Here is a 19,221-nt window from a genome sequence, read left to right on the forward strand (position 1 = left end):
CATTTCCCTGCCACCCACGGCGGGCAGAAGTGCGTGGCAGCAAGCAGAGCCCTTGCCAGCCTGCTGTCTGCGGTGGGCTGTGAGCATCAGGGCTGAGGTCACTGCCAAAGCCCTGGGAGGACTCGGTGACTCCTGCGTTCTCAGACCATGAGCCTGAGCAGCTCGCTCTGAAGTTGATGACCTTGCAGGAAGGGTGGCTGTGGGGTGAATAAGATCCATCACATCACCTGGCATCACTGCCAGGCCTCAGCGTGCGAGGGACATGGTTGGCAAAACGCTCTTGGTGACTGCACAGCTCTTGGGCAGCTGATGCTGGCCCTTGGTCTGGAAAGCAAGGAGGGAGCTGTGTCATGGAACAGCCTGGCAGCGATGGTGAATCACTCTGAGGACAGCACAAGGGATGGTGCTGGCCTTCTAGAGACATTTCAGACCAGGACCGGCCAGGCTGTCTCTCCAGCTTCCATTGCTATCCCCAACAGGGCACTACACCAAAAATGCAGGAAGGATTTTTCCCAAACTCCAGATTTTCCATTAGGAAAATGCTGAAAGTCTTCATTTCCCCTTTGCACAGAATCACAGAATGGTAGGGGCTGGAAGGGACCTTGGAAGATCCCAAGGCAGGGTCACCTAGAGAAGGTCACACAGGAACACATCCAGGTGGGCTTGGAGTCCCTCCAGAGATGAAGACTCCACCACCTCCTGGGCAGCCTGTTCCAGTGAAGAAGGGTTCCTGCGTCTCCACCAGTGCTTGGGATGCCTTGGGCTGCCTGCACCAGGATGCCCCTTGGAGGCCATGGCTGAGAACTGACATGGGTTAGCACAAAGGAGAAGCAACTTGGAAGTGATGGCTTGGACTCACCCTGCTGGGATCTCTGGCTGTTGTAAATCCAGGCTGGTATTTGACCCTCCTCATTCAGACACTCCTGTCCTCCTAGTGAGCTTCCCACAGGGGCTGAAGCTTGTTGTGCCTTGCTCTGCTGTCTCAGTGGTGCTCATCCTTGGCATGGGTGGGCAGAGCTCCTGAACGAGTCCCAGTGCTGGGGAGGGCACAGAAGCACTGACTTCATGAAGTACTGAGCTCTCCTGTTTCCTTCTGACTTCAGTGCTGTGCCTTCTGTACACTCAAAAGCCACACTGCCTTTCTCACCCTCATCTAAACCCTCCTCTTCCTCAGTTCTCCATCTCATTATAAATCTTCAGTCTGGTTTCCACCACCACTCAGCAGAGCCCCAAAGGCTGACTCCCTGATTTCTGTGTCCTCAGATGGATAACCACTTCCCACCAGCCTCCAATCCACCCTAGTTTCCCTGGCAGAGGCAGCTGAACTGGCCTCTCTTCCTCACTGCTGTGGTGGCTTCCCCTTAGCCTGAAGGGCATCCACAGCCAGCCTGGTGATCCCAGGCAGGAGGAGCCACAATCACAGGATCCCTGGGGACCACTGACATGGACAAATGGGGGTTCCCAGCTGGGCCTGGTGCCCGGACATGATTGCATCTTATCTCTCAAATTCCTGCTGGGTTGTCCTATCAAGAGGCTGATGCCCTCTGGTGACTGGGTCAGAGGATCAGGCTGGCATCCATCAGGGCAGGGCAGAGAGATTTGACATATTTTTGGATCAGTTGTTTTAATCTCCTAGTTTGCTGGGAAAGCTTTAATCATGCAGGGTGGAATCTATCATGGGAGTGCTGGAGTCATTTAGGTTTGGCACCAGCTTCATGAACACAATGATGGCTGTTTGTGCAAGACCAAGCTTCCACACTGACTGCTGAAACATATTCCTACCTTCCTTCGTTTTTCACTTTTCCTTCTTCTACTTTCCTTCCCTTCCTTCTCTTCATTCCCTTCCCTTTTTTCACTTTCCTTCCTTCCCTTCCCTCGTTTTCCCTTCCCTCCTTCCCCCTTCCCTGCCCTCCTTCTTTCCTCTTCCCTTTCCCTTTCCTTCCCTTCCCTTCCCCCTCTCCCCAGCAGAAGGAGCTACCGCAGAGGGCTGGAGGTGGTGCCAGCAGAAACCATGGGAAGAATGAGGGAGGTTCACGGTCTGAGGACAGGTTCTTTGGGGTGTGTCACCAGGACCCGGCTGCGTGGTTGCTGGATGGGCAGTCTCTGTCCAGCTGGCACAAGCTGTTGAGGTGGCAGGCTGGTATGTGGCCCCAAGCTCTTCAGTTGCTTCATCCTGTGCAGGAGGGAGAAAAACATAGGGGCTGGAAGGGCTGCTATGGGGTGGGAGCAAGCTGAGCAACAGGATAGGTGGAGAAAGCCCAAACCAAGAGTGTCAGCTAAAAGTTCAGACAGGTAGGAAAACCCAAACAAGTCCTGCACAGGCCTGACAGTGGCCAGGTCCTCTTTCACCTGCCTGACCCAGGCAGCTAAAGGCACAATGAAGCTCAAACCATTGCTCCTACTGCAACTGCAAGTGCAGCTGTGGGCAAGTGGCCTCAGGTGCTGCAGCTTCTTGAGCTACTGAGGCTGCTCAGGTGTAGAGGGGCTGAGCCTTGGGACTTTGAAGCCTTTTGGTTGCTGGACCTCTAATCATGGACCTCAAACACCTGAAGTGACCTCCTAGAAGAGGTAAGGTGAGAGGCCAGGGCTGCTTCTGCAAGGGCAGCAGAGGAGCAGAAGGGGCAGCGTGTGGGAGCCACAGCAGGAGCATGGCCAGGCCGTGCCTGCCTCTGGGCTGAGTCTCTCTGGAGTCCAGGAAAAGTTTCTGGAGGATGAGCAGGGACTGGCCAGAGCAGTTCATGGAAGCCTGAGGGGGAAAGGAGGATGTGTCACCATGGATATATCCTAACTGGGTCACAGAAGAATGGAAGGAGGCTCCAAGAACCCATTTTTGCTCCATCTTCCCACTGGGAAAGGCTGGGGCTGGGGCTGCCATTAGCTGTCCCCAGCCAGCTGGCAGAACAGGTTCCTGTGTGACAACTGGATTGCAGAAGGGCAGAGGAAGTGAAAAGCTGAAGAGCTGCTAGAAAGGGCCTCATGACACAGAGGTAACCCACTTAGCCCAGAGCCACCAACCAGCCCCTTCTAACTCCATCCTCAAGGCAGACACAAAGCATGAGGCAGTCCAGGGAAAAGTCTGTACCCACCAGACCCATCTTAAACATTGACTAACCCACACAGGGGGCTGGCCAAGGACTGCTCTGTGGCACTGCCACAAATGAGCACTTCAGTTCTCTCAAGTGGCCACAGGCACAGAGCCTGAATGCTGAGCACAAACCCTACACAGCCACCCAGTGTCTGCAGCAGGTGGGTGAGAGAGCCTGTGGCAAGGTCAACACAGGCTGCTCAGGGACAGAACTCAGGTCAAACAGCAAGAGCCAGCTCGCCTGCAGCCACTGAGGACATCACAGAATCACTCAGGTTGGAAAAGCCCCTCAGCATCACCAAGTCCAGCCAATAGCCCTCCTCTACAGGGTTCACCCCTAAAGCACACCCCCAGGCACCACATCTGAACGACCACTAAAGACATCCAGTGCTAAAAACATGCAACGATGCTTCCTTCTGCCCCTGCACTGTCACATCCGACCTGGAGAGGTTTCATGTCTTAGGTCACTGTCACTTGGTCAAGCTCTCCTGAGAAGTGCTGATGACCAAAGTACTGCTTAGGTCAGCCGAGCAGCCCTGGCTCCTGCTTGCACTTGGTACACCTGCAGGCCTGGGGTGGGCAGCTGCCCCAGTCAGAAGCTGGTGGCCTAACTGCTAGAGAAGGGCTGTGAGATCAGCACCTGCCAGGAGGTCTGCAGGCAATACAGCACAGAAAACAACTCAATCCCAAGGTGCAGCCTTGCAGCCAGAGCTCCCATGCAGCAGCCTGGAGCACTGGGGCTCTCCTGCTGGAGCACCTGTCAAGTGTAGTGTTGGTCTGCTCAGCAGACATCCTTCCTTCTGCTAAGCAGACATCCATCCTGCTCCCCCTCCTCACACCAGCACTTCCCCAGTGAGGAAAGAGGTGCTGTGAGAACTGGCAGCTGCTGTTTCATCACAGCCCAGTCTGCCTGGCCACACCTTTGCTGTGGTTGGTCCTCGTCAGAGGAAAGATAGCAGGGAAAGTAAGTCCAGGCAGGAAGTGGGGATCAAGCCAGAGAGCAGCAGAGCTGTGGTTTCATCATTGCACATGGCTCATCTTTCCCAAAGACAGGGAGTGGTACAGGCCACATGGCCAGGGCAGAGCACTCAGGAGAGCCTTTCCTACCTTGCCTCCCAGTTCTGGGGACCCTCCTTGGCTCCCTTCCAGTCTGCTCTGCAAGATGATGCAGACTTAGATGCCTTTTAGGTGATGACTGAGCAACGCCGAGCAGAAAGGCAAGGAAAATAACCTGAGAGTGAGAGCACCTTGATCTCAAGAGCATCAAAGGCAGGACAGCAGTGTGAGACGAGTCAGCTTACTCCTCTGTGAGGGCCTCTGGCTGACTGAGAGCTTTCAACATATCACTCTCACAGGTCCCACCACTCTTTCTTACAAAGATCCTGATGCACAGCTCAAGAGATCACACACAGCTCTCACACCCCTGAACACTGAGCAGTGCAAGCCAGCAGAGCTCAGATGCCCCCTTGGGTGAAGAAGGGAAATGAGGCCAAGGTCGTGCTTTTCACAGAACCACAGAAACATTCCAGTTGGAAAAACCCCTGAGGATCACCAATTCCAACCCCTATCCCTACTCTACAAGGTGCACCCTAAACCATATCCCCAAGCACCACAGCCAAATGACTTTTAAACACATCCAGGGTCGGTGACTCCACCACCTCCCTGGGCAGCTCATTCCAATGCCTGACCACTCTTGCTGGGAAAAAAACTAAACTTTCCTAATATCCAGTCTAAACTTACTCAGTGGCAGCTTGAGGCCATTCCCTCTTGTTCTATCACTAATTACCTGTGAGAAGGGACCAGCATCAACCTCCCCACAGGGTCCTTTCAGGTAGCTATAGACTGCAAGGAGGTGTCCCCTCAGCCTCCTCTTCCTCAAACTAACAACCCCCAGCTCCCTCAGTCACTCCTCACAAGATTTATTCTCCAGAGCCTTCCCCAGCTTCCCTCCTCTGCGTTCACTCCCTGTGTGATCTGCCTTAAGTGATCCTGCTCTGGCAGGGAAGCTGGACTTGCTCTTCAGAGGTCACACATCTCCTGAAGCATGAGCAGAGGTGGGGTGAACAGGAGTGTGCCATGATGCCAGCCAACAACTCACTGCAGCTAAGGACCATCAGCAGACCTCATTACCAACTCTATGGCTTCTCTCTCTCCCAGGACAGCTGCTGGGGCCCTGCTCAGCCGAGCCACACCAAACATCACTTCCAACAAACCCGGCAGACACTTGGGCTTTGTCTAGAACTTTTATTTACAGGAGCAGAATTGTCTTGAGCATATTCACAAGAATAAATATAAAATTACTCTGAAGAGTAAGCAGCTGATACAAAAATGTATCTCTGTCCCCGGAGCCGCCTCGGCAGGAGCTCTCCTTAGGAAATATTCCTTAATACAAAAATAAAACACTGACAATAAATTGCTTGACCTATACTGATTGGATCACCAAACAACTGAAATCTTTTATGGTACATAAATATTGTTGACAAAAAAAGAACATTTACATAGCTGGGAAGGGAGTCCACCCAGAGGGAACGCAGCAGGAGGCCACTGAGTCTCTTCTACAGGGCACCGACTTCCTTGTACTCGCTGGCGGTCGTTTGTCTCCTCTTGTTCCTGTACCTGAAGCAGAGGAGAGAAAGGTGAGTTCTGCAAAGACAGCTGCTGCAGGGGGCTGCAGGGGGTAAAGGGTGAAGGAAGGAAATAAAAAAGCTGCATGACCTCCTCATGGTCTGAGCTAAACCTCTAGCGGCTGGGCTCTGTCTGCGCTCACTTCCAGCTCTCGGAGAACTTGCACGCAGTCTCCTTCCCTCAGCTCTTCTCTGAAGAGGTCCCTTCTGCATTAAAGGCTTGCTGCTGGCACTGGGACTGCCTGAGAAATGTTGCTGCCTCCTCCTCTGCAATGGGGCCCAGCACCCTAATCAACTGGGCCACCTGCTGAGATGAGGAGCTGTGGAGTCTTGATGCAGCGAAGAGGAATTATGGTGACCACCAGCCAGCTGGCAGCTCTGTCACGCTGAGCTCTCTCTATCTGGTGGTTGTTCCACCCTCCCGGCTCTAGGGAGCTGCTCGCCATAAGTTATGAGCCTGGAGCTGCTCACCATAAGTTATGAGCCTGGAGAATGATTCTTGCTGCTCCACAACCAGAGAGATTACTGCCCTTCATGGTAAAGAGAATCATAGAATCATTGGGGTCCCTTCCAACCTAAACCATTCTAAGATCATCCAGTTCCAACTCCCCACCACAGGCAGAGATATCTCCCACTAGAACAGGTCACTCAAGGCCTCATCCAACCTGGCCTTGAACACCTCCAGGGAAGGAGCAGCCACAACCTCCCTGGGCAAGCTGTGCCAGTGTCTCACCACCCTCACCAGAAAGAACTTCTTCCTAACATCCAGTTTAAATCTCTACTCTGCCAGTTTAAACCCATTGCTCCTCATCCTGTTACTACAAGACCTTGTAAAGAGTCCCTCCCCAGCCTTCCTGTAGGTCCCTTTCAGATACTGGAAGACCACTCCAAGGTCTCCTAGAAGCCTTTGCTCATGGTGATGCTCATGTATCAGTCACCAACCACCACAGACAGGCAAATGAGCAGGCACTCATCCAGCACTCTCCAGCTCCAGATGATGGGGAAGTGGCATTTCCAAAGAAAGGAACTGGAATTCTCCTGTTGTCTGCCTGCTCTCTCCTCTACCTCCACAAACCCTCTAGGGAAGAGGTGAGCTGGCCCCAGCTGAACTGCCCTCCTGAGGCAGGAGAGAACCTGTGATGGTTTGGGTGTTACCCACCCCTCCACACTTAAAATCACCCAGGCTAGACTCAGCGTATCTGGAAATCAAAGAATGAAGCTGTGTGTACAGACAGCTTAGCACAATGTACAAGCAGATAGTTACAGTATCTACAGCTATAGACAGAAACAGACCAGTTAAAAAGTAACACAGAAACACAACAGCCCTCCCAGAAACCAGAGTGCCCAGGAGGGGCTCCCAACCGCCCTTCCACCTTCTTTCCACCCCTCCACCTTATCCCAGACTTTGCCTTATGTTCAAGGTGAGTTTGGACAGTTGGCCAGGGGGATTAGCAGGTTAGAGAGAGAAGTGCATGCAGCCAGAGAGTGCAGCTGTGTTAACTATGTTTGTGCTCTTGTTTTTAATACATCTCAGCAAGCCTATGAGTGAAGCAGACATCACCACTGTTTCCTTTTCACAGCCTATCCTCTAATTCCTCTCACCCAAATATCCCAGCTAGGCTCAAACTAGCACAAGCCACCCTCAGTCTGTTTCACTCAGAGTATTGCTGAGAACTGTCTAATCTAACCCAATATTTACAGTACTGAACACCACAAGTTCAGTTCACACTTCATCTCAGCTATCTTGGACGTAGGTGATTCAAGAGCTCAGAAAGCAGCAAGCAGTTTGCCTCCCGACGGGCGAGCTGGCAAGAGGCGCTCCCAGATGGCATTGGGTTCATGCTCAGGCACTGTAGATTCTCCCACAGACTGTGTCTCATTGGACACCAACAGTACCTAGACCATGAAGCCCCTGACAGCTTGCACTGTACCCTCTTACCTTCTGCAGATGTAGTAGGCGGCGACGCAGAGGGCGCCGAGGAAGAGCAGGACGATGATGACGGTCAGCGCCACGTACTCCTTGCTCAGCGGCTGCCTGACCAGCTCCGAGTGCACGCAGCGCACGCCAGAGAAGCCCACGTCACACCTGAGGGGGGGAGGCACAGAGTGAGGGGCACCACGGGGGGAGCTGTGCTGCTGGCCTGCTGCTCCCTCAGCCACAGGCACCTGCAGCTGATGCAACTCAAGCCCAGGCGGTCCTAGAAACGGCTGCAGATTCATCAGGGAAATGAGGAACGCCCCCAGAAAGGTGCCTGGAGGGTCTCTGTAGGCTGGGTCAAAGGAGGGGCCCTGCTGCTTTGCCTCAGGTCTGGGCTGCTGCAGCTAAAGATGGGCAGGGAAGCACATGGGAATCCCAGAGTGGTTTGAACACAGAAAGGCCTTGAACACCTCCAGGGAGAGGGAACCCACAGTCACCCTGGGCACTCTCACCATCAGTGAATGAGTGTCCCAAGTTTAAGATGGGCTGGCAGCTAATTTCAGCTGTCTCAGTCTCTCACCCAGGTCTCACTGGAGCCATCACATGTGCTTAGCACCTGTTTAAGTGTAGCTGAGGGGTTGGATGAGGTCTTGAGCAACCTGGGCTAGTGGGAGGTGTCCCTGCCCATGGCAGGGGGTTGGAACTGGATGATCTTTAAGGTCTCTTCCACCCCAAACCACTCCAGGATTCCATGCATCTGCTGCTGCTCTCTAAGTTCTCCTGAGCATGTGAGTCCTGTGCTGGGCTGGTGTTGCTGCTAAGCAGTGAGACCAAAGGCCACACAGAGCTGATGTCAAAGGCAGCCCAGAGGGGGCTGCAGGACACCCCATGGCCTCCCATACCTGCAGTAGTGCTCATCCAAGTCCACTATGTAGACACACTGGCCATGGAAGCAGTAGTCCTTCATCTCAGGCTTGCATCTGGTTATCCCCACCTGAGCCACACGGGGACTGTTCTCTCTCTGGACTGCAAGGAGACTTCGTTAGCACCTCACCAGCCTGATTGTCCCTCTCTCCCAGTCAATTCACAAGCCTCCCAAGCACAGCTGACAGGCACACTCCCAAGAGATCCCAAAGCAGCAGGCACTACAGCAGACAAGCCTCTGGAGCAAGGAGAGGACCTTCCCAGCCTGACTTTCCCTCGGGGGAGGTTCCCCAGAAGCTGTTTCTGCTTTTCCAGCAGAGCCCTCAGGTCAGGCAGAGCAATTCTGCTGAAGCAGCAAGGAAAGGTGAGCTAAAAAATGGTTCTTGTTCAACAACACTGAGCCCTTTGCAGGATGTCAGCAACGTTCTCAACAGAGAAATGATTTCCAGGGGCACCTCAGTGAGGCCCTCAGCCCAAGCAAGATGTCAAGCAGATAGTACCAAGAGCTGTGCAGTTCACTTACTCAGTGCTGTTGTGCAGTTTTCCATCTCACCAAGCCCACACAAGGGGATCACTGTTGTGCCCAAGACAGCTTGCAATAGGTAACCTGGAAGAGAAAATAAAGAAGAGTGACTCTAGATGCTCCTCACATGCAGTCAGGCATTTCAGCTGCTGTACTTGCTCAGTTCAGCCACGGGAACAGGCTGCTCAGGGAGGTGGCGGAGTCTCCATCGCTGGAGGTGCTCAAGAAACATGTGGACACAGTTTAGTGTCTGTGGTGGTGTTGGGTTGAAGGTTGGACTCAACGATCTTTAAAGTCTCTTCCAACCAAATTAATTCTATGATTCTCTAAGTTGATACGAGAAGAACAGAAGCTTCTGATCTCAAGAGGGGGGAAAAAGTGTTGTAAGCTGAAAAATACAGATCAGAGAGATCTGCTGCCCAACTGATGCAAGGCAGCCCAAGGAGACATCTCTGAAACATCAGCTTCTAACCAACAGAAACTTGGTGTCTGTGACCACCTCTCACCCACTCTCTGAGTGACCCTGGGCAGAGCAGGCTTGGAGAGATCACCCAGGGGAGGCAGCTCGGATCATCTTGGGCTCATCAGGGGAGTTGTGTGAGCAAAAGGAAGGTGCCCTCGAGTCGCAGCAGTGCAGAGAGGCTCCTAGGACTCAGCAGGTGAGTGCAGCTGGTGACTCAGCACAGCCAGGCTCAGCACCTCGCTGCTGCCTGCAGAGGCCTCATGCTGCTGAAGTGGGCTGGACAGCCAAACTGCTCCTCACCAGCAGAACTTCCTCAACCCTCTGCCTGCAGCCAGCCTGAAAGCCTGGGCAATTCCTGCATTGAGACCCACTTCTGCTGGAGCTCATCAGCTAATAGCTCTTCATCTGGCTGCTGGCCCTGGATTGGTTCCTGCTCCAGTGTCACTTATCTGGGCAGAACCTCAGAAGCAGACAGGTCCACTTCTCTCCTTCCTTCAGCATCCACATTGCAGCAAACTGCAGCTCAGTGGGCTTGATGTGGGCACCAAACACAAGAGGAAGGCTGCAGCAGGCAGATTGAGGAGCAAAGCTGCATGTCCTTGGGGTACAAGGGCCCTGCTCTCACATTTATTGTCACAGAATCACAGAAACATCCAGGTTGGCAAAGCCCCTCAGGATCACCAAGTCCAACCTACAACCCTACTCAACAAAATTCACCTTAAACTACATCCCCAAACACCACATCCAAACGACCCTTACACACTTCCAAAGTGGGCAACTCAACCACCTTCCTGGGCAGCTCATTCCAGTGCCTGATTTTGACATCTCTTGGCTGTGGAGTGCTGCACAGGCCCAGCTTTCAGGTATCCCACTCATTAAATGAGCATTTCCAAGCAGGATCTGTAGACCAACAGAGGTCCTTGCAGCTCCATGGCTAGCCCCATGAGGAGCAGTCAGTATCTGCCTGGGCTGGCCGTGAAGTACTCTTGGCTAACCCTGCTGCTGTGGTCACAAACTAACCTGCTCATGAACTGCTGAGTCACCAGCCCCATTCCACAGAAGTCTGTAATTTGTGTCTTTGGGCTCTTTGCCTCCATTAACTTGTCAGGTCATGCATGGCTAATGCAGGGAGTGTGCCTTCATAATTTCTTGATCACTCCAATTCAACCCCAGTTATTAGAAAGTTTCATTACATGTCAGAGTTAACTTGAGAAGTGATTTATGGACTTCCTGCAGCTTATCTCTTTCTGGGTGATAAGGAAGCTTCCTTTAGACTCTATTGCAGCTTGGTATAAGAGCAGCAGGAACAACCACCTGGGGGGGTGGGGTAGGGGGTGTGTTTGTGCCCATTCAAAACACCATTTCTCACCTCCCTCCCCTCTGTGTTCCTCACAGAGCTCCTAGCCAGGCTTCCACTAAGCTTTGGAAGAAAGGACAAAGAGTAGGCCCAGCCAAGTGAGAGCCACAGTAGCAGCCCCATGAGCCCCATCTTGGCTCTACAGCAGCCCAAGCTGGAGACATCAGTGCCTGCTGGCATGACTCAGCAGGACCTGCCTTGCACTCTGGTGGGGCAGGACCAGCAAGTTTACTTTCAGGGTGGGATTTTTTCCTCTCAAACAGCACTGTGCTCTCTGTGGGTTCCACCAGAAGCAGCTGAACACTTCGGTGAGGCCAGCTGGAGACAGAAAAGTTGAAGTGTTTGAAGGATGAAGCCTCAACAGCCAGACAGTGGCAGCTCAGAACAGCAGGTTCAGAGCTTGGGCCACAGACCTGGTGTCCGAGATGATGCTGGGAAAGGAAGATTGAGTCAGTCTTTCCCAGGGACCAGAGAGACATCACACGAGTGCTCCATGCCCTGCCCCACTATGTGTACACCACAGCACTGCAAGAAGGAATGATGGAATCCTGAGACTGATGAGAGTTAGTGACCTGAAGGTCCCTCTTGTCCCCCACCTACTGCTACTGTCCTCTGAGTGATGTGCTGTGGCACCATTTGTTCTGAGGAACAACGTCAAGAATGACCAGTAGCTAAGGCAAAGTACATTGGAATTCCCTGAGATTCCCACTTCTGTCAGACTTAGCTGAGCTGATGGCTTAAGCCAGCTGCTGATGCCTTTCAGCCCACACATCTGTTTCAGCTTGTAGGTTTCCTTCATCATCACCTGAGCAGTTCATTCTTCATCTAAAGCTCCCAGGTTGGGAGTTAGCAGAACCTGGCTCTTGCACTTGAAAACTTCCAACCTAGGGTTAGCTCTTCTTGCTACAGGTGGCACCACTTTCCAGTTGAGGAAAGGCCAAAACTCAGACACCTGTGAGGGACAGGTTAAAAGCAACCTCCTCCAATACTGACCAAAGTCCTGCCCCATTCCATAGTCTCCTCTGCCTGGCTGCAGCCACAGACTGGAAGGGCTGGAGTTCAGTCCTGGATATTTGCTGACACCCAGCAGGGCTTGCTGCATTTGGGCAAAGTTCTCCTTCCTCTGCACTCTTACTTCTGCCCTTTCCCCCATGCACGTATTCCTCCTCTGACACAACGGGAGGAGGATCCTGCAGGAGGGTAAGGGATGGCCCAGAAGAGTTATCAGGTGGTGGATACCAAAGGCAGGAGCTGGGAGAGGGAGTTGTGTTGTCAAGCCCTTGCTGTTCACTAAGCAAATATCTACAGGTACAAGATAAGAGGCATGAGAGATGGTAGCTACCAGGTGTGCCCAGCAGGGATGGAGCGTGGCACTCACTGCTGCACCACCATCCCAGCACACAGCAGCTGCTGCTGGAACAGGAGTAGTTCATGGAATCCTAGAATGGGTTGGGTTGGAAGAGACCTCCAAGATCATCCAGTTCTAACCCCCTGCCATAGGCAGGGACACCTCCCACTAGCCCAGCTTGCTCACGGCCTCATCCAGCCTGGCCTTGAACACCTCCAGGGAGGAGGCATCAACACCTCCCTGGGCAACCTGTGCCAGTGTCTCCCCAGCCTCAATGTCAAGAATTTCTTCCTAATCTTTAGTCTCAATCTGTCCTCCTTAAGCTTCAGTCCTGCTCTCATCCTTCCATGAAGGATGACAGCAAGGGATGGCTGCCTTCACCTTCTGCAGCCCTCAGAGATGCACTGAAAGAGCTAATTCAGGTGTTCAGCTGCAGGGCAGCTCTAGCTCCCAGTACCAGGATGCACACATGACAGGGGTGACAGACTTGGTTCCCTCTGCAGCACTTATACCCATTTTAAAGGGCATTTGTCAGGTTTCCAATAGGTTAGTCAGCAGTGCTGGCTTTGTCTGAACCAAGAAGTTCATGTAAAGGAGCCCCTGTGGTGCTACTCCATCTCTGGGATGTCTCTACCAACAGTTTGCAGGTGGGCTGCACTTTCAAAGCAATGCCAAGTGCAGAGGTGGCCAGGTGAGATGTGCCTGGAGGATCCCAGCCCATCTGAACTCGAGACAGACCAAGCTGGATTTCCATCACCTGACTTTAGACACCCAGAGCATGTCCGACTGCCTAAGGCCTTCCTTGTGCAGGCTGAGCAGGACACGTGGCAGTTAGCCAGCCTGTCCCATTGGCTTTGTGAGCAGTGCTCCTGCCACCACTTAGCTCTAGTGCATGGCCTTACTCTCCTCCAAAGCTTGGCTATGCAACTCTACCCCTTGCTCACATCAACCACAGCACCTCCAGAGTTCACCTTCTCCTGCAGGCTGAGCACTTTCTTCTGGCAGGGGGAAGAGGTCATTTGAGATCACTTCAGCCACCTCAGCCAGAGCACACCTGCCTGTCCTTGCACTCAGGGTACATCATGTGGCTGCTGCTTGATGTTCTGGGGACGATTACTTGATGCCTAGTTGCCTTATGATGTCCATCAAGGCAGGTGCCCAACACTCCTCTTCCTGAGATGAGACACACAAGATGTACAGGTTGCTCTTCTTGCCCATGTCACAGGAGATGTTATCTGCCCTTTCCTCCTCTCACCCCTCTCCACTCTATGGATGCCTGGCCTGGTGTCTACATGGAGGCACCACATGTGGTGGACCAAAGGGTCTTTACATGCTCCTGAGAAATTGTGTCCATCTCAAATTCTGTACCCATGGCTTCAGAACTGCCAACCCAGAGTCACAGATGCCCTAAGCCAGGCCAGAGCAGCTCTAAGGCAGCCCTGGAAACCCCAGCCTGAGGAGGAAGGCTATTGCTGCAGAACTGCTATAGGCCCACATGGTCACCTCCAGCACTGTGCCAGCACTTACCCTCAAGCAGAGAGAGCACAGATAATGACATGTTCTGTGCACACAGCCACCTCAGCACTGCTTTCACCCCTGTGCAGACCCACACACCACTGAGCCCATTCACACACTGCCCCTGAGCCTGGGCCACTCTGCTTCCCATCACATAGGTGGGGACAGAGGTCCCTACTGCACAGAAAGAGCAGAAATCCACAACTGCCTCCAGCCAGACATACCAGCCACAGACATCTTCCTCAGCTCCACACCCAGCGACCCTGCTGCTCAGCCCACTTGCTGATGGCCAAATGTGACATGAAGCTGCCCAGAGAGTCTGGAGATCTGAAGCCTGCCTTCTCCACTGAGTGGACATTATGCTGACCACAAGGAGACCAGCGCCAAGGTCCCTGCAGTAACTCATGCAAAAGGCAGGGCCTGGGCCTGCCTCCCTCACTACCACATCACCGTGCGGCTGGCACCACGGCTCCTCGGGGACGAGCAACAGCACTCTGCCACCACTGCCTTTCCGCTGTGCAGTCAGCAAGCCCACTACAGCCAGGCCATGAGGCTGACTGTGACTGACTATCACTTGGGTTGCTCAACAGGAACTCCTAAAGCCTGTCTGTAGCTGGCATCACACCAGCCTGCTGCCAGCAGCGCCGAGCTCTGCTTATGCTGCCGCCCTGGGAGGGAAAGGCAGCGGAGTGCTGGTTCCACGCGTGGTGATGCCACCCAGCCATGACTAAGCTGCCCCTCACCAGGAGATTCTGTGCCTGCCCCGGAAATAAATAAATCCACACTCAAATCCAAGAAGACATACCAGTTCCTTCCAGTGCCAAGCAGGGCTGAGTCACAGCCTGCAAGGTGTTTAGCCCGCTCTCCTGGCAAGCAAGATGCTGTGCAGTGGCTGGTCCATAAGCTAGTGGGGAAACACCTGGCCAAGGTGAAAGACAGAAACCCGTGCAGAAGGGAGCTGAGCAGATGAGGGAACATCTGCCTCAAAAGAGGTCTTGGGAGCTGAGCTTCCTCCCCATCTGTGACCCTGAGCCCAGCACCAGGGCAACATGCCTTGGCACCAAAGCAGCGTGAGCGTGCCAGCTCTCATCCTGCCTTGTGTCACACCTCTGCCAGCGCCCCACCGGGGAGTGTGGCAAGGAGCAGCTGTTGCCCCATGGCACTCCCAGGCTCCAGGACTCTCGATGCTCTAAGGGTTCACGTGTTCACCCCGTTGGACTTCCAGGCAGCTTATGTCATTCGCTAGAGTAACACACTCCTGGCGAGGAGGTGGAAAAGCATCAAGCAGAAGGAGGCCACCACCTGTTTTCTCACCATCAGGAAGTCTCTGCTGCCGTGGGGATCCACCTGCTGAGCTCACCCTGAGCACGGCAGGGTGCAGGCGAAGCAGGACCTGGCTGCAAACGAGGTCAAGGTGACAGAGGACAGACTGCACTGCCTCGAGCAGGGCTGGGGAGGAGGGCGATGAACTTCTACCTTCGCTCAGTACCAGGGCACACCTGGGTGCCACACAAACCATGAAACGTCCCCAAACATCAGACCAGAGCCAGACCTGTGAGAGACCAGGGTCAGACCTGTGTGCTCTGCTCCTCACAGCCACCCAGGTGCTCCCATCTCTGCCTATGACTTCATCTCAGAAAAGAACCAGCTCATGTTGACAGAGTGTCAGCCGAGCTCTACCTCTGCCAGCTTGTCCAGCAGCCAGCGCCTGCCCCAGCGCTGAGCCCGGGTGTCCGACCCCTGCCCGGTCCCGCCAGCACCGGGAGGCAGCAGAGGAGTCCCGGGCTAAGCGGAGCACCGCGGCCCCGCCACTCACCGAGGAAGAGCAGCAGGCTGCGGAGCCGCAGACACTCGGCGTCCATCGCCCTGGTGTCCCGAGGAGCAGAGGAGGAGGAGGAGGAGGAAGCACCGGAGGCAGCGGCGGCTGCGGGAGCGGTGTGGTGCCGGCCGCACCGCCCCGGACCTTTATGGGCCGGCGGCAGAGGCGGAGCTGCGGGGTGCTGCCCGGCCCCGGCCTCTCGCTTCCTCCTCCGCCGCCCCCGGCCGGCCGTGCCCTCCCCGCTCCCCTGCACCCCGCGGCGATGAAGGGGCTGCACCCAGGCTCGGCAGTCCCCAGGGAGGGGGATGCCCGCCTGGCCGTGCCCTCCGGCCGCAGGATGCTGCCCGGATACCTCAATCCCTCCCTTCTTTAGCGAGCACCGGCCGCAAACAGTCCGTGTAGCTGTAAAAACTCCTGTCCCCTCCGAGCATCTGCAAAGGCACTGATGCCCAGAACCTCCAAGGGATGCCCATGGCCAACTCCGCCCTCCTGACTTGGCAGAGTTAGAGAATGGCTGAACCTGACGATCTTAATGGTCCTTCCAACCAAAACGACTCCATGGTTTTGATTCTGCATGGCCTCAACTAATGCATGCCAGGTGAGAGGGTCTAAGACTTTGCCAGTGCAGCACGGACCTGGACCACTGAGCTACTGCACTGCCACAAGCAGTGCCTGCAGATGAACCAAGGTTTGGACAACACGTCAGGGCAGGCAGCCAAAATCATAGAATCAACCATGTTGGAAGAGACCTCCAAGATCATCCAGTCCAACCTAGCACCCAGCCCTATCCAGTCAACCAGACCATGGCACTAAGTGCCTCATCCAGGCTTTTCTTGAAGACCCCCAGGGACGGTGCCTCCACCACCTCCCTGGGCAGCCCATTCCAATGCCAATCACTCTCTCTGTGAAGAACTTCTTCCTAACATCCAGCCTATACCTACCCTGGCACAACTTGAGACTGTGTCCCCTTGTTCTCTTGCTGGTTACCTGGGAGAAGAGGCCACCCCCCACCTGGCTACAGCCTCCCTTCAGGTAGTTGTAGACAGCAATAAGATCACCCCTGAGCCTCCTCTTCTCCAGGCTAAACAGGCCCAGCTCCCTCAACCTCTCCTCATAGGGTTTGTGCTCCAGGCCCCTCACCAGCTTCGTTGCCCTTCTCTGGACATGTTCTAGCACCTCAACATCCTTCTTGAATTGAGGGGCCCAGAACTGGACACAGTACTCAAGGTGTGGTCTGACCAGTGCTGAGTACAGGGGCAGAATAACCTCCCTTGACCTACTGGCCACACTGTTCCTGATGCTGCCTCCCATCTGCTGGCACGTCTGAAGTGACACTGGGCACACATGTGCTGTGCCAGGAAGCCTTGGTGCTAGGGGCAGGAACGGTCTATCAAGTTCCAGCACAGGCCACAGGAATGCCACATCTCACCCAGCAGCCAGATCCACTGCCACGCTCCCAAGGTCGGCAGTGCTCCTCCAGCCCTCGGCCTTGTCACAGCCCGGTGGCACGGGCAGTTCTGGCAGCAGCAGATCTTCCAGTGACTGACTTGTGGCTACTTTAAACAGATGTCCTTTCAAGCACCTCGGGGAACATAGAATCATAGAATCAACCAGGTTGGAAGAGACCTCCAAGATCATCCAGTCCAACCAACATGATATATATCAACTCCACATTCAGACTGGAAGCAATAAACTCATTCCAGGAGCTGGAATAGAGCTGGTACTTACAGATCATAGCCCTCCTTTGTGCCCACAGTGCTCTCTTAGCTCTACAGAAGTGTGGAGATGCTGAAATGAAACAAGGCAATGTGTTACTACCAGACCACTGTGTGCCAGCACTGGTTACTCATTACTCAAAGGGTAGGAGAGCTGGCAAGGCAAATGTCACCAAGGGCAGCATGAAAGTGGCCTTCACAAGCTCTTCCTCCACAAACCCGTGGGACACTGAATCTTTTCCTGTGTCCCACTTGCCCCCTTCTAGCCTTGGGTTCCTGGCCTACCCCACCCAATCAGTACACCAGTGTAATATCAGCAGACAGCAGGGTTTGGGTTTGGTTTTTGCTGCCACATGACTGTTTTTGTCGCTGCTTTAAGTTGGGCTGATCCCCCTCATTAAAGATTTTATTGCCTGCTCTTTCAGGGATCACAATGAGTAAAGGAAGGAACTGCCACGATTAGTGAAGCATTTCTGTGTGTGGGCACAGAGATGTCTTAAAAAGCAGCATCACTGCAGAACTTCCACTTAATAATTATTTTACACTGGAATTCCTGCATGAGTTATCCTCTGGAGGACAAGCATCTAATTATAGGCTTGTACCGGTACCCAGATACCAAGTGAGGCTGACACAATGAATTGCTCCCACTGTAATTTCCTCTTTCAGATTGGAATAGATGGAAAACAAGAATCACTGCCACATCTTTGCTTCACCTTTTTGCAATGTTCTCTGTCCCCTGCCATGTGATCCTGCAGCTGGCATCCCCAGCTGGGGCTTTCGCCATCCTCTCCTCCACGTGGAGCCTGCCACGGTGCACACCTTGAGAGCCACATTTTCCAAGAGGCTCTTCCCAGGGAGCAGCACCTTCCTGCGCCCATAGGCTCCCTGTGAGGCAGGCCCAGTGCATCCCAGCCCGGAGTGGCATGCCTCTGCTGCTGGTTGGGCAACCCAGCATCACGGGTGTGCTCCAGCGATGGCCTCGATTTCAGCGGGGGTGAACCGGCACGCCCAAGCTAGGCAGTGGTGGATTTGTGCCACCTGGCAGCAGGCCAGCAAGGAGCCCCCAGAACCCCTGGGCATTCCTGGGATTTCCTTCCTTGCAAAGAGTAACAAGTACACCAGGAGAGATCTTAGCAACTGTGCAGAGGACCTACTTGCTTTTATCACCTCGCAGCCGCTTAATGATTGCCTTTAAAGAAACCCTCTCCTTCTGAAGCAGACAGGCCCAAGCTCAAGGCCTGGCTGTGCTCAGGCCTCTCTCAATGCCACAAGCATCATCTCTCCATTCATCCAGCAGACTCCTACCAATCATTATTTCTAAGGGTATGAACTGAGCTTTGCCTGTTGTTAATGGCTGAACCTGATGATCTTAAAGGTCTCTGTGACTCCACCAGTTGATCCATGGCTGATGACAGAGAGGGGTTTTCTAACCACCACCACCCTTTCTTCAGCTGAAGAGAGTTAAGACCTGATGACAGCTGCAGGTTCATTTCCACACAGGAAATACTGAACCAGCAGGGGCAGAGCACAGCTTGGGATTTGTTCCCACTTTCTTCCTTGGTGGAGGAGCTAAGCCCATGAAGTGGCATTATTTCTTCCTCATGACACCTTCACCAGCCTGCTTTGCCTTGATTCACTGCTGTTTGGTGCAGGCACTTGGTGTTTAGTCCAGGTTCACTGTAGCTCTAGGCAGACAGTAAATCAGCCTTGCTCACTGCACACAGTTAACTGCTCATTTGTGGAGCAGGACCAGAAACTTAGCAGATGATGCTCAACAATGAAGTAGTAGGGGAAGAGGGAGGACTGGATTTTGGTTAAGGGTGAGAGTGGTAGTAACTAGGATGGGACAAAGCTTTGTTTAACAAGTCTTTGCATCTGAAGAATAGAAGAGAATCAACCAGGTTGGGAGAGACCTCCAAGCTCATCCAGT

The 19,221-nt window shown here is 53.8% G+C and overlaps 1 protein-coding gene across 2 annotated transcripts; it reads right to left on the reverse strand.

The window, feature by feature from the left end:
- Positions 1-801: 801 nt before the first annotated feature.
- Positions 802-17,364, reverse strand: EREG (epiregulin). Of its 2 annotated transcripts, XM_064149675.1 has the most exons (6): positions 17,305-17,364; positions 17,006-17,158; positions 9,075-9,158; positions 8,530-8,653; positions 7,649-7,795; positions 802-2,173 (listed from the first exon to the last, which is right to left on the reverse strand). In XM_064149675.1, the coding sequence occupies exons 3-6, from the start codon at positions 9,097-9,099 to the stop codon at positions 2,032-2,034; spliced, it is 438 nt and encodes a 145-aa protein (XP_064005745.1). In that variant the 5' UTR covers positions 9,100-9,158; positions 17,006-17,158; positions 17,305-17,364; the 3' UTR covers positions 802-2,031. The 2 variants fall into 2 exon arrangements, with proteins under 2 accessions (XP_064005745.1, XP_064005744.1); XM_064149674.1 differs by lacking the exons at positions 802-2,173; positions 17,006-17,158; positions 17,305-17,364 and adding exons at positions 5,315-5,701; positions 15,574-15,705.
- Positions 17,365-19,221: the final 1,857 nt, after the last annotated feature.

The sequence above is a fragment of the Pogoniulus pusillus genome, chromosome 10, assembly GCF_015220805.1.
Source record: "Pogoniulus pusillus isolate bPogPus1 chromosome 10, bPogPus1.pri, whole genome shotgun sequence".
NCBI lineage: Eukaryota > Metazoa > Chordata > Aves > Piciformes > Lybiidae > Pogoniulus > Pogoniulus pusillus.

Bases quoted from the DNA above. Each gene is read 5' to 3' on its own strand.
- EREG (XM_064149674.1), bottom strand. From the start codon at position 15,619: ATGGACGCCGAGTGTCTGCGGCTCCGCAGCCTGCTGCTCTTCCTCG. The intron at 8,654-9,074 runs GTAAGTGAACTG...GTCTCCTTGCAG, and splicing joins AAACTGCACAACAGCACTGA to TCCAGAGAGAGAACAGTCCC. The intron at 7,796-8,529 runs GTATGGGAGGCC...TCCCCCCCTCAG, and splicing joins TTGGATGAGCACTACTGCAG to GTGTGACGTGGGCTTCTCTG.